The sequence below is a fragment of the Lagopus muta genome, chromosome 1 (genome assembly GCF_023343835.1).
Source record: "Lagopus muta isolate bLagMut1 chromosome 1, bLagMut1 primary, whole genome shotgun sequence".
NCBI classification, from domain to species: domain Eukaryota; kingdom Metazoa; phylum Chordata; class Aves; order Galliformes; family Phasianidae; genus Lagopus; species Lagopus muta.
Genome location: NC_064433.1, coordinates 173,490,312 through 173,513,347, shown reverse-complemented (window position 1 = coordinate 173,513,347; position 23,036 = coordinate 173,490,312). Strand labels below are relative to the sequence as shown.

The 23,036-nt window shown below is 42.1% G+C and overlaps 1 protein-coding gene across 1 annotated transcript in view; it reads right to left on the bottom strand.

Annotated features, from left to right (window-relative positions):
- The window catches only part of UBL3 (ubiquitin like 3), a 55,768-nt gene extending 33,004 nt beyond the window's left edge, over positions 1-22,764 (bottom strand). Inside the window, exon 1 of the mRNA XM_048933740.1 lies at positions 22,603-22,764. Within this exon, the coding sequence (XP_048789697.1) occupies positions 22,603-22,629 (27 nt within the window). The 5' untranslated portion in view covers positions 22,630-22,764. The remainder of the gene's footprint in view (positions 1-22,602) is intronic.
- Between the last annotated feature and the right edge of the window lie 272 nt (positions 22,765-23,036).

Below are 23,036 nucleotides of genomic sequence, written 5' to 3'. Positions count from 1 at the left end.
GAGTCACCGAGCCTGGGGGTGTTCAAGGAAAGACTGGATGTTGTGTTGAGGGACATGGTTTAGTAGGAGCTATTGGGAATAGGTGAACGGTTGGACTGGGTGATCTTTTAGGTCTTTTCCAACCTTAGTGATTCTATGATTCTATGAATCTATAATGCCACCAGCTACTGTTACAGTAATTTATCTCTTATATCGAAGTTCCTTCTTTCCTCCCACCTTTTTATTTCAGTAAAGAGCCTTGGCCTATCGTCCAGATGACTTCCTTGTAAGTGCAATTACATTGCTGGGGCTGGCATTAGGTGTCTCCAAAGCCACCTTTTCTCCAGGCTGACCAAGCTCAGCTCCCTCAGCCCTTTCTGGCAGTGTCAGTGCTCCAGCCCAGGCTATGCAGGTGCCTTCTCCTCGCACCAGTGGACTACTGTATCTCCTGCATCAGAAGGGTATAGGAAAAGTCCTAAGCCAGAAGCCCCCTGTTTAACCAAAGTGCTCTCATGGATCATCTCCTCACACTCCTCATTACTGGCACAGAACATCCTTGCACTCAGCAGATCTTGGGAGAAGCCCTGATGAAGGAAGCTCATTAAAAGGAAGATGCAGCAGCTTGGCAAGGAGCACAGCAGTTTCCACCTGGCACTGTGGGCTATGGTAATCAACAGAATCTCCATCATTACCTAATAAATAAATCAAAAAACAACACAAACACCTCTGTTTCTCTCTCACCACATGACAGTCTTCACAACAGCTGAATTAAAACAGCTTTTCCCATAGCTGGCCCATGGATCTTAGGATTCAAAGGGCAGGCAAAACTACAAGGAAGAAAGGCATTTTTTATCAGAATTTTGTCAATTGTTCACATATAAAACTGCCTAAAAATTATTCTCCTTTTTCTCATAATTATCTCTTGGCATGGGAAATTAAATGTAAATTTAAGAAGTCGTGACTTGGATCTGTTTAGAAAGAAACATTGCAGGGAATAAATACCCACTCAGAAAATGATTTGGAGTTTGCAAGTGTTTATGTTTTCTCCAATCATTTCCTCCTGGGATTATCAAAATTACTAAAAGGCCATTTTGCAAATGCATTAAATCAGCATGACCTTCCCTTCTCATGGCTTCTATTTGAAAGAATATATGGTACCATTCTCATTAAAATGCAGAATTTCCAAAGCTTTACTTTCCCAGAATGCTACTCAAACTCCTTATTATATCTATAAAGCTTTATAGATGGTTTCTGTGCTTCATAATTCTTTATTTCCAGTACAGAAATTCTACCTTTGAGCAATAGGCATGGATGATTTTTTCTGTAAATCCACAAAGATCAAAAAAGTCACTGGTTACAGGCAGTCATTCACGTTCCCTTGATATGTAAATCCTACATGAGTGGCTTTTCTTTATTCACTCACCACATGCTCACACTTAGTACTGGAACAGCAAAGCAAAAAGGACACATGCAAGCAGTTCTTAGTAAGAATATCACCTAAAATGCCGTCAAATCATCTGAAATACTACTTGGTAATTTCACAACCTGCCACAAGAATGACACTGATAGCACACAGATGTTGGTACTGTATATTTAATGTGACATCATCTGTATGTGAGAAGCATGGGACACAGTGCCTGACCTTGGCAAATGAAACCAGAGAATGCTAGCTGTGTTTTATCACATATCAGAAACCTTCAGTTGTTTGATAAAAATCAAAGAACAGATATTTAAATACAAGATTCCTTATTTGACAACAATAGTGAGGTCCAGAGACAGCTTGGCCACTCAAGTGAAGCATCCAACATGAAGCACAAGCCAATGTTCACCCAGCCAGAGACAAAACCACTCACAGATGACCCTTCCCTCTTCTGTAACTAAAGCAGAACACAGATATTCGTTCCAGATCTTATTCCTTTCTAGCAATTATTACTAAACTCTGCTAAGATGCATAATTCAGAGATGAAAACCAACCTTGTAATATCTATTCTCAGAAGTTTATCAAACAGACAGCCTAATGGTTTAGAGAACTGAAACAGAAGTTGAACTTCTTAAATATAAGACATTTTGATGGTGTCTACACCTTTTCCTTTTTTTCAGCTCCTTTCATGAGCCTCAGTGCTCAACATAATGTTTGGAACAACACCAACAGAAACTCATTAAACAGACTATATACAAGTTCACAATACACAGGTTAATACATACAAAAGGAATAAAAGGTTAACTTCTGACCCAAGAAGATGAAAGGAAGAACATAACATTACCCAAGTCTTATTAAACTACCTTTTTCCTGCTATGAGCATCAAAAACAAGAGGAAAAAACCCTGCCCTTTCTTATTATTTTTGCCTTATGAAGTTCTCATCATTTACCCCTATCTAAAGCTCCACGCATACAAGAGGTTATTTTGCATTTTGGGAGAATTATTTTCTGTCTTTACTGAGCATTTTAACTGAAGTGCCTTGCTATTTAAGTGCTTCTTAACTTAAAAAACCCAAAAAACTAAGACATAATACAAAGAAAAAGATATTGTCCAGCTAAGCCAAGTCTCCCAGTGAATGTATACGCAATCAAAAGTGTTCCATCTACAGTAGAACGCAGAAATGCTAGATTACATTAAAAAATTTCACAGGTAGCTCCTCAAACTACTATTCCCAGACAAACTTGCTTGAAGAATTACAAAACATTTAATTACTTACAGACCTTAAAACATAAGGAATCCTGAAGTACTTTGGTTGGAAGTTCTTATTCAGAGCTCTTGGTTTATCAGCATTACGAAACATTCTAATACTCTTAGATTGCAGCAAGGGAAATTCTGCCTGCACATACAGATGAACTCATGGTTTATGCACTGCCACAGGTTGCCCCAGGAGGCAATGGGACAGCATACAAGACACACAGAACTCCAGCAGGTAAGGCCCAGGTAACCCAGTGGTTACTTTGAGCTGCTCTGGTAGCTTGCTCTGCTTTGGGGCACAGGACCTCCAGAGGTCCCTTACACAGTACACAGAGTCCATACAGCCTCCTATGGAGGTACTCAAGACCTGTCTGAACACCTACCTGTGAGACCTGCTGTAGGGTTCCTGCCTTCGCAAGGGGGTTGGATTCAATCTCTTGAGGTCCCTTCCAACCCCTGCAATTCTGTGATTCTGTAAATTGCTCTCAGACTCTGTCATCTATAAATATGGATTTTCTTGATGACATCTGATGATCATTTGTATTAAATGCATTCCATGCACACCACTCAACTGTGTAGACCTTCAACAGCCACATTTAGCAGCTCCACCACCAAGTCCAATGTAAGTTATAAAAAAATAATTTGCAGGTAGAAAACTATATCCATGTACAGCCACTACTGACTCACAAATTTTCTGACATTCCAAGAGTCAAAAAGGAGAAATCCTTAACTCTGCCTTAGTTTCTGTCATTATCACACTACTATAACTGATGAGCTATAGGAATACATAGAAACAAAATATTTACAGGAATAGGTGAGCATGTCCAATGCCCTCCCTGTCACACCCCACACTGCCCATGTACATTAATACTCACATCCTCAGGCAGACCAAAGTATTTTTATTGCTACAGATTTTTCCATGTTTCTCCCACCCCTCCATAAAGTGGCACTGGTAGGGGGACAAATATCTGATAAACGTGGCACCAGGAATGTGAGAAAGGACCAACTGCTACATTTATGCATCGACACTGCACCAAAAAGGCATTAAGATTAAACAGCTTTATTTCCTTAATTATCCTGTTGGTTATACAATTCCAGCTGAAATTCAAAACAGCAACAATTATTTTAAAATGAACACCATTGAGGTATTCACATGCCTTTTACTATTAATATCTGATTTATGAAACAAAGCAAAAAGAGTACTTCTGTTATGCCTGACAAGCAGTTAATCCTTTAAGCCATGCTCATTGTTACTGCCCTACTTGGACATCAGTATTGTCTCAGTACATCAGTGGTTACATAAATCCAAGCACATGTGGATCTCCAGCATTCAGCCAGCTTGTCTTGCTGATGGAGAAAGTGCACATTTTCTGGTACATCTAAACTGTGACTGCAAGCTATTGACAAAATGGACAATCCCAGATTCTCCTTGCTTCCGAGATGAGATCTAGTGACTGTATTATTGGATGAATAGTTTCAGCCTGGACACAGAAAAGCTCTGGGAGAATTCCTAGCAGATTACTTCTCCAAATCAGCCAATGACTGATTCTTTTCTTGCCAGTATGACCAATAGCTAAACCCTGCTATAAGAACATGGTGGAAACACGGCCTTGGAAGGGCAAGCGTTGCATGGCTAGTCATGTCTTCACATAATGACTACACAGCAAAAAAGAAGAGGGAAAAAATGAGTGTATAGAGCATTTTTTCCACCGGTTCATTAAAATGTTTGAATGAAGGCATCTAAGTTTGCCTTGGCTGCAGACTCTCCAGGAACATACAAATGGGCTCTCCTGCAATAACACAATATAGCCAGGTTTCAGCTACAAAGCTTCCAATGACACTTTGAAGATAGCAGCTGGGGCAAAGGAGATTTTAAAAGCATAGATTTGAGTTCCTTGATCTTCCTACAGTAAGCCTCTGGTGAGTTGGGCCAATAAAGTTAAGCCAAAGCACACCATATACAAACAGCTGAAGCTGGATGTGATTAATTCAAGTGCAGTTTATCCAACTGATACACAGATCTAAGAGCAAGCATTTTGACTATTTTGATGCTATAGCTTGATCAGTATCACAGCTGTCTTCCATACAGTAGCTTCAAATTCTTGTTCCCATTTCACATGCTTGTCTATGCTTCGGAGCCACTGTCAAACACCAGTCCATCAAGCTGCAGAGAACCGCAGTGCTGCTGGTCAGAGACGGCTGAATAACAAAGCTGAACAGGATGAGGACAGGCATGAGTGCTCCCACACGACACTGAATTCAGAGGATACATGCTTTTAAGAGGCACAGACACCTCTTGCTAACTCTGTGAGGAAGAATAAACAGACAGATTCCCACATGAAGTGATGCCAAATCCTTTGCCAGCCTAGCAGTCTCAAGCTGACCCAATGTGGAGAGCCTACAAAAGGAGATTTGCCATTCTAAGTGGGAATGCTCAGCAGCAGCCCAGAAGGTATCTGATGGAAAGCCAAATCAGAAAATGCAAGGCATTGCTTTGGGTAGTTTCCCGATCTCTGCTAGGGTTAAAAATATTCTAAATTGCTTTAATAATGCTTAAATGAACAAAACTCCTGTGGAAGTCAGAAAGATGAATTTCTAAAATTACATTTCAAATCCAGCTCTAAATTGTAGTCAACAAAGAACTGGATTCTAATTTTAATCAATTTTCTATTTATGTTTTTTTTCCTGAACACAGTTTATTTTGCTGTAGACTGAACAGCAAAATAGAATGATTAACTGACCTGCAGCGATTATCTTCCCAGATTCTGGTAAATAACAAATTTTTACTTAAGTAGCCCTTATGTGAAATACAATTAGTCATAATAGCAACACAATACTACAATCTACCAGCGCAACCTAGCAGCAATTTTGAGGTTGTCTTATTTATCATAAAGACAACATCTCAAAAGGGAAGATTTCAGTAAACTCCACAAGTGTGCCATTACCATCCAAAAACACTCATCTAAGAGAAAATGAAGTCACAAAAAGCTGTATCATCTCACCGGGTCAGACAAAGTAAGAAGAATACCAGACAGATTAACTAAATGCTGCTTGGGTTAGATGTCAATAGGATTAGGGTGGGCTTTGGGTTGCAGCTAGCAAATACATCCGCACGCCTCGCTGCACGCTCACTGAGAGCACATGTCTTGTGTTGAGCAGAAGCTCCAGCCTAAGTGGGAGAAGATGAGAGCGTGAACTAGAGGAAAGGAGTGCAACAGTAATACAGTCCTCAGCAAGAATAGATGCGGGGAAGTGTCAGACAAGCTAAAGGAGTCAGATTAGAAAAAAAGCTTTTGTGTCGACTCACAGAAAGCCTACTGTGTTATTCTTAAATGCATGCCTCCATCCAGGCAGCAGTGCAAAATGGACAGCTGGCTAAAGCTCATCCAGAAAAAAAATAAGCTCCTCGTGCATTTAACAGATGGTGGTGCAAGTTACGAAATTGGTCTCTGCTTCACTCTGAATATAGTTTTTTAACTAAACAGATACAATATTAAAAAGACTTCTAATATTTCTCAAATTAAACAAAGCTAAGCATGTGGTATATATACTGAAGTTTAGAGTAAGCATCATGCTCCTACAGATTACATCTTAATCTACTTTTCTAACATCTGAGATAAAAATTCTCCATGCTCAGAAAAATGGGAAGTTTCACAATTACTTCCTTGTACTGCGACCCAAACATCCAAGACACGAGCATGATACTGATAATCGGGGGAGGGAAAAAAATAAATGTTAGCAACAGAAGTTCTACCCTCCTCTCATTGAGATACCCAGAAAGCTGGATTCTATACATGTCCCACTGGCAGGTAGTGCCATGCTAGCATACCCAATTTTTACAGAGAAAATATGAGTATCATTCCATTACCCTCGTTTCACATCAGAGTGCTGAGGGGAAGGAGTCTGTTTCAAATAATTATAATTCTCTTCTACCACTTTATAAAACAATGTTGTTTTTTTCACATGCTGTTAAGAAGAGCAAAGGGACCTGTGTCAGCAACAAAGCCCTCTTCAGCACTTTCCAAAGCCTTGCAAGATACTGACAAACTGTTTTCTGTTTCATACTCAATGTGACAAACAAGCTGTGCAGTATCCTGGGCTGCACCCAAAGCCAGCAGGGCAAGGGAGTGATCCTGCCCCTCTGCTCTGTGCTGTGAGGCCTCACCTGGAGTACTGCATGCAGATGTGGAGTCCTCAGTACAGGGGAGACATGGAGCTGTTGGAGTGCATCCAGAGAAGGGCCACAAAAATGAGCCAAGGGATGGAACACATCCCTGTGAGGACAGGCTGAGAGAGCTGGGGCTGTTCAGCCTGGGGAAGAGAAGGCTCTAAGGTGACCTAAGAGCGGCCTTTCAGTATCTGAAGGAGGGCTGTAAGAAAGAAGGGGACAGACTCTTTAGCAGGTTCGGTTGTGATAGGATAAGGGGAAATGGTTTCAAACGAAAAGAGGGGAGATTTAGACTAGATATAAGTTTTTTTGTTTTGGTTTGGCTTTTTTTTGCTATGAGTGGTGAGGCACTGGCACAGGTTTCCAGAGAGGTGGTAGATGCCCTGTCCCTGGCCAGGCTCGAGGTCAGGCTGGACGGGGCTCTGAGCAACCTGATCTAGCTATAGGTTGTCGCTGTTCATTGCAGGCAAGTTGGACTAGATGGCCTTTAAAGGTCTGTTCCAAGTCAAACCATTCCGCATCTGAAAGTCCTCACTATTTTCCATCACCTGAACCAGAACCATACAATTATTCAGAGCTACTTACAACAAGATGCAGCAACATTTGAAAACACACAAAAACCTTGCAGAAGCTGTGTCTCTCAGGCACAACATCCAACACGACCTTCGCTTTGGAAAACCACTTTTTGTGACAACCTACATCCTCCTAAAGGTACTGATGCTGAGCTGCCACTTTGAAGCAAGACACGGCGTGGGGGAGCCCTCCCACACTGCTCAGCACCAGCAGGGACCCAGGGCAGGAAGGAACAGGGGCTGCTGACAGCTGGGCTGGCTTCCAAAGCACCACAGCCAGCTCCACAGCCCCAGCCCCAAATCCAGCCATGTCACAGCCTCAAGCAGCTTTCACTTCACCAGCTCTTATGTAGTTTTCATCACTATTTGACCAGCCAGAGGTGGGCAAATAGCACAGTGACTTGAGAAAAGCACATAGCAGGATTTTTTAAATAAAACCTCCTCAACCTCTGTATTGGAATTAAGGAAAAAACAAACAAACAAACAAAAAAAACACCCTTATAACCTATATGATAATATGTCTGTAAGAATTCCCTGCTGACAGAAAGCTTTCTTCTCACATCATTCTGAATTAGTATTTTTATGTGAATTTGCAAATGAACTCCTGTCAGTCCTTGAAACTGTTACCAACATGTTTAATGCCACCAAAACAAATAAACAAATAGAAATTGAACCCAGGCTGAGGCCAGCCTACGGTACACCCAGGGCCCAGCCCCACTGTACCAAGTTAGAAGCAAAGCAAAACACAGAATGTAATTGAAACTCTTCATTCCTAGCTTCAACGTTTGTAGTATCGATAGATTTTAATATTAAATTTGCTCCCTTATCAAGCTTCCGCCATCATTAAAGAAAGCAGAAAACCTCACTAAATTTATAAAAAGCAAACAGCCATCGTTACAGATCAGGCACAGAATTTTCCTCGTATATGCAGAGCGCTGATGCTAGAAGCATGCAGGGTACTTTGCTGAGAGCCAGCACATGGGCTGGGCAGGCTGAACTTTTCTAACATCACAGTGGGTGAAAAATTCCCCTCTCACAAAAATGAAACCCTCAAAATTAACATTGAATAGCATATCGTGCCCACTCTATTCACAGAACATGTGAGCCATCAACTAAAAATAAGTAATTAATCAATCTTCAAAAATGAGGAAAGGAATTAAAGAAATACACATGCACGGGTTTGGCAAAATAATACTTTCCAAAGCCTGGAAATCTGGAACTAGGTCACAGCTTTATCCCACAGATCGTTTTCAGCTTAGTTTGAACAATAGGAGTCTTTGGAATAAACTGCCTGCATTCAACCACCGTGATACACTCATCCACAGATAGAAGCCGTATTAGAGGTGTAACAGCCCATGTAACACAGCAGAAAAGGGATGGAGTTGAAGGAAAGAACATAGCTGCAGGCTGCCACCTCTGCTTTGGTCTTCTAGACATAAGGAAGCATGTACAGCACTGCTTCCCACACCTACTGCATGCTGAACCTTACAGAGGAATAGTATAAATGCTTCATACTTAAAAATGATAAAGTCTTCTGACTCTTTAAGTCAAGTATTATTTCCAGAGCTCCCAATATAGCAAGTCTAATTTGCTAATTTTTGATTGATCTCTCAGTAATGAAATCTAGCCATCCAAAAGAGGTCTGCCAACAGCCCAAATGCAGAGATTAGTCTTGTCATATGGATGGAGACTATATTTAGATAGATGCCTGTATAGATAGGTGCTATATAAAGATTCCTCCACATGAAATTCCTCCAGACATTTTTCAATTTCATTATTTGCGTTGCTGCAAATAAGATATGGCCTTAAGCACCCAGAGAAATATATGTTATATTTTGAGACAATCATGGCAATTCTTTCCTTTTACAACAGTTTATGCTGGAAAGGCTTTACGTATGATCATTAGGCTTCTACCATAAGGTTTCTTTAAAAACCAAAATAAAACATCTCAAAAATTGTAGAGGGCAAAGAGTAAAGCAGAAAAATGAAATACACTTGGATGAAGTCTTTGCGCTCTAAGTCAGCTATCAGAAGCTGCACTCCAAAAAAGAAATACACTTCTCAAGTACGAGGAATGATATTTACTCTGGTGTATGATAGAAATCTCGCCAGAGAAGTGATACGGTATGAATACAAGGAAGTTTGTTATTTAATGCCAAAGAATCTTCATTATTTAATTACGTACGCATAAATTCTCAGCCTGCTCATTTGTTTCTGCTCTGAGAATATGAAGTACCCTGCAAACATTTCAGGCCAAATGTCAAGAGAGGTCTGTCAAGCTCCAAAGAGTATGCTTCTTTCTTTTAACCTAGTAAAACAAAACCAAGCTGAACTTCTTTGTGAAATTTCATTACAAAAACTTCAGTATCTTTAAAAGAGAACATATGGGCAGTATTCTTCCCTTCTGCTACACAAGTGTAATCGTAATGCACCAGAAATACACTGCACTCCTGCTTGTGATATTTAGCATAGCCCGTTCAAGTCCAATTTAATACCACAAGTTACAAAGCTGGTAGGATAGGGCATTTTCAAGGACTTGGGATGATTTTCTGACCTCATCTGGCTGTGTGCAAGTTCTCAGTGGACGAATTACTTCTAAACTCACCTTATTAACTTGTCTCAGCTTCCAATTTTTTTTTTTCCAACAGGTTGTACGTAACACTCCGACAGGATCTCACTTGGCCTTACATCTGCTATCACACAGTACCTACTTGGCCATGACAGGCACAGCACACCTGCAGCTACCCATGTTTCCATGGAGCTGTAATTAGGAGAAATTCTTCTCTGTTAAAAGGAAGGAAATGTGGGTTGACTACAAGAAACCTTCCTTTCTGCTGCACTATTCACAAACATAGATGCTGAAGCTTTCTGTAGGAAATCAACTGCGTCAAACTGTGATTTACTGTAAATGAAAACATTTAACATTTCTGAAGTACAACTTAATAAATTTAAGCTAAGAAAAGGCAGCATACCAAACAAACAATATGAAAATACTGCAAATGGGACTTTGCAGAGCCCCAACAGCTCAAACAAATTACCCAAACACAAACCTCTGGTGCTGTCTTCATGTCTTGGGAAGTATCTCCCCTCTATGTGCTGCAGCTGCTCCTCCAGAAGGACACTGATATCACTCATGGGAGCAGTCTGCCATGCAGACACCCCGGGCCATCAGCACATGCTAAATGGCACTAAAAGCCACATTGAGGCAACTTAAGTCTTGGGAAGTTTCCAGCTTTAGAACTCGATTCAGAAATGCAAGATTCAACTTTGCCAAAAGGTGTGATATGTATACATACATCTCATTTTTCCACCCAGAGTAATGCACAGTGCTTTTCTACCTCTATTGAGGACCAATACCAAACATACAAATACTAATTAAGGGATGGGTTTGGGTATGTTTGCGTTTGGCATACAGAGACAGGGGTAAGGATGGCCATGAGAAAACTTGCCACTGAGCATGCCCTACATCCATTAAAAACTTCACATAATAGAATTTAATTACTTAAGAGTACAAACCTATGCGGTATGAGAAAAATCATGCTAACTCCTTGACAGTTTGCTGCTCCCTATATGCTTGTATGGCAAATTACTGCTCATATTCCCAAATGCTCTGACACCACTACACGCACTGCCTGTACGCTCATCGCTAGATGGTTGTGTAACCATGATTTGGCCTCTCCCTGTGCTCCTTTCAGCTGCTACCACCACCCTCTTGCAAGCTACTACAGCAGTTCAAAATGCCTACAATAAAAAAAACAAGTGCCATCTTTTCCAGAAACCTGGCCAGAACTATTTTGAAACGACTCAGAAGACTTTCTCTTCCCTCTCCCAGCAGCCCCAGGGACACTGTAGGGTTGGCCAATACAGCTCCCAGTAGAGCACAGCTAACAACTGCTGCCTTCACCCAAAAGTCAGACTGAACAAAAAACAGTGCTGCTGTATTTTAAGATTCTGGATACATTTCTTCTGCATATTAAATTTCAAACAACCACAACAAATAGATACGGTTCTTCCTGAAAACTGTACCACATTTTTTGGAACGTGTTGTCATCTGATTTTCTGAAAGAAAAACTATTATTCAATGCAAAAAGACTGCAGAAAATGCTGGGTTTATTTTGGCATTATCTGTCTCCTCCATCTCCTGCAGAACAGCACTTAGTAAAGAGAAAAACTTCAAAACTATACTATTGGTGGCAGAAGAGACCAAAAACCTAAATGATCTCCCCAGTAATTTATTTCCCTCTGGGCCTCATGTCTATATGCTGACAACAAGAAGATATAACAAAACAAGTTTCTCTTTTTTGGCAGAAGATAACAGAAACAAAATTATCTCCTAACCACATGTTCATTATAAATAAAATACATGACCTTCCACTTTAAGGCATCAAAGTCAGGACTGATGTGCAGCAACAGAACCAACTTACAAAGGCAGGAAACTATCTACCTTCGCTCCACCTTATCTGGTATTACTCAGCACTCTTAATTATTCACTTTGGCAAATTTCAAACCCAGTTAAAGGAAAAAAAAAAAAGCAAGCACCAACCAGCACGTCTGCAGATAAAGGCACTGACTGATAATCATTCCGTTCCCCTTGGATAAGGCTGGTTACCTTTCCTACAATTTGTTTACTAAAAAAAGTTAAGAGAACTCAGGAGAGAACTTAAGCATAAAACTAAATCCCCACATCCTTGAACACAGGAAACTGCTGTGGATTTGTTCTTTTCTCTTAAGATCACCTCAGGTTTTAAACAGATCTTTCAGAAATGAAGGCAATTTTCTGAAGTACTTGTTAAAGAGACTGGTATCACAGGAAGACTCATGGTGAATTAAGACCTCTTCTAAATGAGGTTTGAGCAGTTCAAAGAGGCAGTGGTCCAGTCTTTGAATGACAAGTAAGTGCTGGATAAGGAAGGCGTATCGTGATAGAAAAACCTCACGTGCCTCTGGATAAGAGACTTAACAAGAACAGAGCTGATGCAACAAGACAAAAAATAGTTAAACATGGTGGTTTAGCAGCCAGTGGGCAGCTAAGCAACACCACACTGCTCTCACTATCTTGATCCTTTTTATTTCTGAATGCTTCTGTCTAATAGTTCCCTCAAAGTCAGTTTTTCACGTATGCCGTAAATAACACAGCAGTAGATGCACCATACTCAGTTCATTATGTATATTTTGCCATACTATTTGCTTAACACACAGATGGATACAAAAAAGGCAACCTCAGCTTAGCAGCGCCTGCCTCTGAAGAGACATTTTACACCATTTATAGCCAACTGAGGGAAAAATGCAGCCATGGCACTTACTTTGGGAAAAGCCCAACCTCATCAAAAATTCCAGCCTCATCACTGAGGTCTTTCTGAGTCCTGCTTGCCTCCTGCTCTAAGTATGTATGGCAGCACCAAGCCCAGCACCATGCTGGAACACAGGGAGGAAGGGAAGGCTCAAGAGAGCCATCATCATTGCTCTCTACAACTGCCTGAAAGGAGACTGTGGCAAAGTGGGCGTGATACAACAGCAAATGGCCTCAAGTTGCATCAGGGAGATTCAGATTGGATGTTTCTCTGAAAGAGTGGTCAGGGGCTGCAATGGGCTGCCCTGGGAGGTGGTGGAGTCACTGTCCCTGAAGGTGTTCAAGAAATGCTCGGATTTGGTACTGAGGAACATGGTTTAGTGGGAAGTACTGGCAACAGGTGGACAGCTGGACTGGATGACCTTGGAGGTCTTTTCCAACCACAGTGATTCCATGATTCTATGAAGTGTTCTGCACCCCCATTGCAGCCCTCCTTAGGGATTTCCCTGCATGAAGAAATGGGTACACACACAGCTCATTTTCACACCCATCAGAAGCAGAATGTACAAGGAAGCCCCAGCACCCTTGCTGAGGTAAGCAGTGAGAGCTCAGCCCAGAAGTGCATGCTTTAAGCTTTCTGTTGAGGCTTCTGAAATTGATATCACAGGCTAGCCTCCTTCGCAAGAAGAAACACAATTCAGCCAACAACCTGCAAGCTAAAACGAGTCAGCAAATACCCTCTGCCACCTTCTCATGGCCCCTCATACAACCACGCTTAGAGTTTACCTAGTATTCCACCCACTACAATTTTAAACTACCAAATAATTCCAACCATACATACTTAGAAATCAATCAAATAAAATCCTCATTTCCAGATTTGTATGAAACCCCAATTCTTATGAAACTATACTGGCCAGAAGCAATTAAGCAGACAGAAATCAAACGCTATTGCAGTTTGTTTAATAAGAACTTCTAGTCATTTTGCTGTTAGAAAATGAGATCCTTAAGACTAAGTCAAATTTCTCAGTAACAAGCTGTTCTCTTGGTGCCAGGATCTGACATACTGCATCTTAAAGCTTTGCTCTTAGTGTCTAGACAGCTAGAAATACTCACTAGTGTATTTTGGAAAAATGTTTCTCTTCCTCAGTAATTTACATTGAAGTGAACTAGCAGAAATTCCCATAAAAATACTTAACACATCTTTAAGTATAACACAGGTCTTTAAAATAGCCCTTCTTAGAAACTGGCAGCACAAGGAATATATATTACAGCATACTTTGGTACAAAACCTTTGAATGCTTGAGTCAAAGTTCACATTTTTATGGCCTAAGGTTCCATGCCTTGCAAACCTCACCTTGTGAGCATGGGGCTCCTGACCAGACAAACTAGCACGCTTCAGAGCAATATTACTGTATCATTTGTGTACCAGGAAAAGCAGTGCACCTCCACAGCTGTTCACACGAAGGGCCAACGCACTGATCCTGCATTCCTGCCATGCTCACCAGGTTTATTGGCAGCGCAACCCATGCAGGCAGCCATGGCACACACATGATGCTCCATCCCTGCTAGCCCTACCTGCTGCAGGGCAGTGCAGCCCAGCGTGAAAGCAAGAGGAAACTTGGGAAGCCTTCATACCAGAAGATCACCATTCCATTGGGCCAACAGCTTATTTAATTTTTCTCATAAATGTACACATTTTTTTCATAAAAGTAACACACTGCACCCGCATCGCCACTTACGTGCTATAATACAGCTAGCAACAGCTAATAACTGTGTGTGATTTTTAGGTTGATTTCACTGTTATGAATCACATAGGAATAGCAAACAGGGGATTCTCCTCCCCCTCCTTCATTAAAATCTTTTAACAAAGCTTACTGAACATTTCAAGTTCATTGCCAAAGACTGCTGTAAGTATAAAGCGCTCAAACATGCAAATCCAATAATATCTATTTCCATTGCAGATCCATAAACCGAGTTCAAGAACGAGCTAAGCTTTCATTATCACACCCCACAAGTGTTATTACCAACTTGTTTGCCCCAACTACAAGTGTGTTCATTCACAGCCAAAATGGCAGAGCTATTCAGATTTGGCATGCCCTAAGCAACGTGCCACACGTCATCTACAAGCACAGAGCACCACTCCAAGAATTAACTTCATTCCGGTCCTTGTGAGGCTGCCCATGCTAATCAGTTATTTCAGACTTTAAAAAAAAAACTTCCACACCCTTCTAGTCCGCCACTCGCAGTATAGTAGAGATAAGCATGTCCAAAGAACATTTGACAGGACCTTATCTTAAAAGAAATACCAAAAAAGAGCTCTTTCAGAATAGTTATGTTATAGCAGTATAGTTTAAAATAACTTTCCTGAGGCTTACTAGAATATGCCACATACATTCCCATGTAGGCTGACTCTAATCTACCTTTAAAGAGGCAATCTTAAATTCATAGCCCCAGATAAGAAAGACTTTTGATTAACACTGAACTTCTCTATTTTATCACTATTCTCTTATTTCCCTGTATTAAAAACTTGTCAGATTCCAGAGATAGACTAAGCAGTCCTATCTGGGGTATATGCTAAACATCAGAAACAGATTATGGTGATGTGGATCTCTGCCAGACCACAAAACGTTACCATACCATAACTCCACTGCAGAGATACCAACCAATGCAATACAAGACTTTGAAGTACGATTATTTTTTGAGATTAGACACTTTATTTTTTTTCTTTCAGAGACTGAAAAAGAAACCCATTTCCTCATGCTTATTTTGAGATTGGTACTAAACTTCCATCAATTAATATTGCATTACAAAGGCCATGGAAAAGCTTTCACAAGAGCTCAGGACCCCACTTTATGAACAATAAACAAGTATATGTGTTTATTTTTAAATCAGAATCACAGAATGGCTTGGGTTGGAAGGGACCTCAAGGACCATGCATCTCCAACATGGCCCCCCTGCCACAGACAGGACCACCAACCTCCACATTTAATACTAGAGCAGGCTGCCCATGGCCCCATCCAACCAATCCAAAGAAACTGCCAAAAGTCTGACAGATTAAAGTCCAGATCCTGGACTGCAGCACGCTCCAGGATAAGACCACCTTTGCTTCTCAGCATCAGTCAGAGCCACTGACAAAAATGAGATGGGCCTAAACAGCAACGTGTGCCAGTCATCAATGAGAAAGTGTAACCACCATGGCAGGAAGCCACCAACACCGGCACTTGCAGATGGCATCCCTGTGCTGTTTGCTACCCACGTCCCACTAAGCTATCCACTTCCTTTCATGGTGGAAGAACTCTGGCAAAACAAAACCAGAAATGTACGTTTTTACTCTCCTGATTTGTATGGGATAAAGAAAACTCATGGAGTTTCCTGCTTATTTCTGTCTCCAAAACAACAGTATTATGGAATAAAATCTCAGCTGAACTCTGCCACAATGTTTCCTTTTAATTCTAAACTGAATCACACACAAAAATTTAAGTTAAACCAGCAAACTAACAAAAACACTTAAACCCACACAAGTGTAATGTGCCACTGGCAAGCTATTCTCAGATTTCTTTACCAGAAAGTAGAAAAAAAAACTCACAAGACACTGACGGTAACGCCACAACTGTGCAGCACAATGGGGATTTGGCTGAATAAGTTCCTGGTGGTGGAAAATACACACTACATTTTTAAGTCGGATTTCAACATATGTGCAGAGTCTCAATGCAAACTGTGGATGATTTACCAGCAGCAACTCATTTTGCCTCTGCGGAGGAGCCACACCATCGCAGCCAGCGCTGCAAAACACTGCATTTCCACAAACACGCAGCAATGCTCACATGCAACAATGCTGAAATGTTTCCACACAACTCTATTGCCGAGGCCCAGCAGACCCACAAGTCCGAATGTCTTCACCTTTTCTTTAAATGTTGCATTCAAAAATAAAAAGACCTCCTGTACGCTTTCAGAAAGCCCATTTAGCAACTTTTCCCCCACCTCCCACATATTTCCTTTCAGATACAAGAGCTATCGTACTGAACTGCATAAAGCTATCTGCAGAATCTCAGCTGATGCCTCCATTTATTTATTTATAATTGTTGCAGGCTGTTGATTCTTCATTCTTCTCTTCCACTAGTTTTTCCTTCCATCTGTCAAATTGTATTTGTCTGGATATATTCCCAATAAAGCGATGAAGGGATCATTTTTCAAGAAGTTCTGAAGGCTGTCCTTCTAGCTGAGTTTATAGGGTATCTTTTAAACAATAAATGAACTTCTAAAGCCAGATCTTTGAATGAGGCTAAACCCAATGAAGACTTGGGGCCCTAAAGTTTAGACTTGACGTGAGAACAGCGACATTACAATTCCTCATTGACATTCTGCTCATTTCCAGCAGCTTCTAAAATGAAAGCATTGCACTCAGTCAGAGTCCTTTAATAATTATCATGAGCTGAAGTTTATGCATGCAAAATTGTGGCAGGGAAGGCTTGCTACTTTAGCAGGCTCAGTTAACTGCAAACAGACAATACTGAAAAGAGGACTGATCAGCAGCTCTGCCTTTCACTGTACTTCGAATGAGAAAGAACCAAGTCAGAAGATCCAGACCTACACAGAGCAAAGATTGAAATAAGCCGTACTATCTCTTCTGCATAAAACCACAAGAATGATTAGTCACAATCCAGATATTTCTGGATTCCTGCAAAGTAGAGTAGCACTCAGAGGCTGAGTCAGAACTGAGCTCTCCGTTCTTTTCCCTATTGCATAAGCACATGTGGGACATCAAAAGTTGACATTCTGACTTTTGCTCAGAAACAACAGTGACCGACCAGAAGTATAAAACAAAGCCCTTCGACTGCATAGACCGTGACCAGGACTTTCAACACTCATGGAAGTTATCCTAAGAAAGAATCCCACATTAAAAATAGAGAAGTCCATCTTTTGTCACTTCGTAGACATTCTCATGAAGCTCTGCCTACTCGGTCTGCTGTACAGGCTGTATTCAGGCAAGCTCACCTTCTATACAGCCTCAAGCCAAGACGAGGAAGAGAGAAATGGGCCTGGAATGGTCTAAAATAAAATGCTGATGGGGAAAAGTTAAGTTTAGATCCATGCAATCAGCAGCACAAGCACCGAGGCACCTGAAGTTGGCACCAATTCCTTAGAGCCGCCACTCATCCCCTTCTAGTCCTGTTCTGTCTGTATTCCTCAGATAAGTCTGGCAATTTGTTTTTAATGTGCACAGTTCAATGTCTCTGCTGTAGAGGTGATCATTTTGCTACAGTCAGACACTCGGCATTTAGTTTTTGTCTTTCCATCCTGCTGGTCCCTGCCAGCAGTCACTGCTGGCTGCCCTGTGCTCCCAACAGGGGAGGAGCTGAATGTCCTTCAGTACCTATTCCCTCTCCTATTTCATGGAGTTAGAGAACAAAACTGGAGTGAAAAAAGTCAGGTATCAAGGTCAACAAGGGTGAAGGGTGAGCAAGAAAGAACGATTTGCTCAGCCAGCCTAACTTACAGTGCTGCACAAGCAACACCCACTGTCCCATCCACAAGTTACAGCTGCCTCTGCCTGAATCAATTAAGGACATACAGTCACTGTTCTGGAGTGTGTTGAATATATTAGAATGCCATGGAGTTTCCGTTAGTGTCCTGTATATAAACAGTCACTACCAAAGTGATTTTTGTGCTGCTGTTAGATCCATAGGTAAGACTTTCTTTTCTCTGTGGAACAAAAGAAAGGGGAGAAAGGAAAAAATAAAAATCCTACAGAAAGATACTCCTAATACACAGATTCAGTATCAAGCTCTGGCAAGTGTATCCCTGGTGCTACCCTAGGTAACAGAGAATGTGCCTCCTGTTACAACAAACCCTGCCTTTTACCACCACGGCTGGCTCATCCCACATGGAGCCAGGAAGGAGCTTCTTCAAGCTCTGCAATTTTCACAACAAAGGAAATGCATCTGCTGAAGAAAAAACAATTCCAACAGAACTGTTATGTGACTCCTTTCTCATATTTTGCTCCAATCCACCACAGTGCTATGAGTGTGCCAAGCATGTTCTGTGTTCCAAGCATATTATAAGGACACTTTTCTTAGAGAACTGTTTAGGCTGGATGAGGGACATTAAAATTCAGTTGACATTCAACCAGGTACCCCTTTAAGCCTCTCCTGCCTGAACCTTATTCAAAGATGCAGAGATGCCCCTAGTGCTGTGGGACCAGACGTTTGCATACCCATCCTTTTCCTCTTAGCCATCACTGAAATGGATTATGGATGTTACACATACTATACACTAAGCTAATCATCACCATTCTGCACTAAACCTCCAGAACAACATGCATACAGTCTTCCTTCACTTACTGCCCTCTTCTAACACTGTACACAAGGATTTCAGACCACAAACCTCATTTTCTTGCATATCTGCAAACACCAAACATTGTTTTGTTAATAATCTCCCATGCACCACCACCATCTCTTAAGTTCAGCATACAGATTCAGTAGGTACAAGTAATACAACTGAAAACACTCAAGTTTATCAACTCTTGAGGATTTATCTAATGCCACATCCAAAAAAAAAAAAAACAAAACCACACACCAAAAAAACAAATCCTCACCATCAGCCAAATGCATTACTCTTGATTACCACTCAAATCCAAAAAGAATTTGGAATTTGATATCCCAGAGGGCACACAAAGAGCAGCCCGGGAAGAAAAAGCTGGCAGAGCCTTTTTGTACCTAACGAAAATGCACCAATGAAGGAAACAGCAGACAGCACAATGCTTTCCAGTCATATGAAGCCATTTCTGCAATGTTCCAAAGCCCCTGAAGAATTATGCACATAAGGGGAAGAATCGTAGGAACATAAAAAGGAGATTCAGCTTCCCAAATTCTTCTGATAATGCCTAAGAAATAGATACTCAACTGAGTAAGAACTTCTGGACTGAACCTAATTGGTGGTGGTTTTCAGTGTGTTGTCATGCTGTGGTTTGTTGGGTTTCATTTTATTTTTAAGAGTTTGTTTTGATATGGTTGGCTACGGTTTTTAAACTAATAGCAAGCTATTTTCTTCTTGTCATCTTAAAAAATAAAAAAAAGTCATTGGCTTCAAGTCCATAAAGCACCTCACAATGCTTCACTAGTAGGAAAGAAAATGCAACTTGGAAGCAGTTCCACTATCAGTCCCTCAAACTGTAGCTGCTACCAAACGGCAACAATAGGTTATCTGATGAAATTATTCAACATGTTCAAAGATGCCCTGCTGCCACCACAGTCACCAGTAATTATGGGGGGAGTTAAGACTAGAAATGCAGTACGGTGTTCAAAGACTACTCCATACATGTCTAGTCCTCATTAAGTTAATGAAACTACACAAATATAGAGGGCAATGGCAGCAGATCTCATTCCAGGAGTAGAGTTTTAGCCTTTAAGTAGAGTGTATTCCTAAGGAATAATGCAACACAAACTTACGATGTCCGGAATGCAGTGTGTCACCAGCCAGTTTATTAGTGGAATGCAAATGATAAAATGCTATGTTAATTATTTGAGAAGTGATGCTGAAATGGTAAGCAGGTACAATCTGCTGTAATTCTGGAAAGAAGTCAACCAAGCATCATAGAAGAAAAGGCTGGATCAAACTACATCTACACACGAGCACAAAGCTTACTGAAGGAATTTATGTACAGCAGATCCTCAGCATTTCAAAGGTAGGACAGGAAGACCACATTTTAAGAAGCATCAATTACAATAGCTTTATTATTATTATGAGAGGGTTAGTTCATGCATCTGATACTTTGAAACATAATTATAACAATACTTAAGTAATTCATAGCAGATTTAGTAAACGTGACAGAGCCTTCATAATACAACACCCCACCACAATGATGCCATCTCCTACAGAAGAATGTTGTGTTGTTTTGTTTTTTTTTTTTTTAATGCAAATTACAGAGTGGGTGGATAAAGAGAAATGCAAACTGCAAAATCATACAAGTAAATAAAAACATACATAAGCAAGGTGACAGCCTGCAAGTGCTTCTCTTTAAAAAGCAATCAAATAACAATACCATTTTCTCTCCTGAACAGGTTCCTTTGAAATAAGGAGGACAGTGATTTTAAAAAAAAAAAAAAAAAAAAAAAAGGGGGGACTGAAAATGAGTTTTCAAGTGCTCTTTCTACAAATTATATATTAAGTTACTGACTGCATTTAGTCATCTTAATTTCTACAGCACTTTGAACTTGATGAGGGAAACTGCAGCTAAAAACGCAGCAACTGAACAGAGTGATCCTAAGACAGATCAGAATATGCCTGTTCACTTGGTTAAATTATACTGACACTGGTGACATCTTCATTCAAATGTCTTTGTAATGACTCAATATTTAAACATTGCTATGGATAACAAGCTTCTTCCTGACCTGAAGAAACAGAGCATCTCCAGGCCTACACATCACTATCCTCATTACATCATAATGACAGGAAGAAACAGTTTTAATAGAAGCTAACTATTTTTTCTCCTCTCAAGATGCGTGTATCATCATAAAATGGAGTCCTTGCATATGAAAGGTGCATCCCGGCCCCCAGGACAGAGGGGTGCCACACACTGAGGCCGGGCTGAGAGGAAATCAGCACTCCATGACACAGCCAAGAGCTCCTCTAGCTGCTCTGAGAGCTGAGCACCCAGCTCCAAGCTGGGCAGGGGCTGCAGCCGGGCCATAAGATGCTGACATGTGGAAGTGGGGAAGGGGCTCAGAGCACGGACAGGGAGCCCCTAGCAAGAGATGAAGGAAAATAAACAGCTGAGAGAGTTGAAACTCAGTGATGAGAACACTCCCTATATTTCTTCCCAAAAGGCAAAATATATTTTTAGTGCTTGGGGAGGGAGGGGCTGGGAAAGCTCAGTACTGTGGTTGTATTGCACTGTTCCTGCTCTCTTGACAAAATTCACTCCTTTGGGCTGCGGTAGAAAAGCTGTGAAGGAAACAATGACATGAAGCAACCAGACAATGCCATTACTTCAACAGCCTATTTATCCTACACATGGACTATGAGCTGAAACAAGGCTCCGTCTTCCTATTACCACCACTGCAGGTTATGCTCACAGAACAGAATTTCACCCTCAATAAAAGAAAAAGCACAGAAGAGCTCACTGCTTTCAGATTGAGTGCCGATAAATGTGAACTACCACATGGGGATAAAAGAAAATATTCTGCTGCAATAATAAGGAGCAAGCTATCCAGTCACAGCCGTGACATTCCGTTCCCCCTCAACTGAGCGATGTACGGAAATGATGGTTGGACAAGGTGATCTCGGTGGTCTTTTTTAACCTTAACTATTTTACGATATGCGGGCACACCACCGGCAGAGCCCTCTGAACGGGCAGAGTTCCGCCATCCCTCCGTCACAGCACCGCGCAGGCTGGCGGCAGTCCGCCATCGGGAGCACCAGGAGTGCCCTTGAGAAACGTCCAGGCTGCAGCGGGTGCACAAACGCTCTCCCTGGGCAAACAGCGCACGGGGATTTCTCTTTCTGCTCCTGACCTGGCATCACGTAAGGGAGATTAACTTCACACCAGCGTCAGAAGACAGCGTCGGGAAGGAACTAGCGAAGTTTGCGTGAAGCAGGCGGCTGAGACGAAACGCGAACAGGTTTAGGAGGAAAAAAAAAAAAAGAAAAAAAAAAAAAACCAACACAACGAGCAGAGGCAGGAACCCTGCGGGCTCGGCTTCGCTTTTCTGTTCCCCAGCTCGGGGCCCCTCCGCCCGCTGAGCCCCGTTCCGAGCCCGGCGCCGCGGAACCGCCGGGACCCGCTGGGTCCTCCAGCGGGCAGCCGGGATTTCTCTCTCGTCTTCCCACGCCCCTCTTCTTTCCACGTTCCCTGCCAAAAGGGGCCCCAGTAAATGCTATTCCACGACAACGGCACGAAGGAAGGAGCGCGGCACTCACCATGTCAGCCGGAACGCTGCTGGACATCTTGATATCCCTCTGACGCTTTAACACCAACTTTGAAAGCAGAACGAGCAGCAGCGAGCAGAGATCCCCGGCCCGAGGCCGGCGTGGGGCGGCGGGGCCCTGCGGAGCTCCGGGCCGAGGGCTGCGCCGGGGGCGGCGGCTCCGTCAGCGGCGGTGCCAGGCGGGGCGGGCAGCACTGCGCCGCGACATGGGCTGCGCGCGGCTTTTCCCCCCTCGCTCTCTTCCTTCCCGGCGAATAACGACGGGGTGATTCACGGATAATGGGGCGGCCGTCACCTCCTCATTAAGCGCCGCGCTGCCGGCCCGACTCGCTGCCCTGGGGCCGGCGGGGCCCGGGGGAGGACGCCGGGCTCGGGCCTCCCCTAGGCGGGCTGCCGCATGCAACAGGCTCCGGCGGGGACGGCCCT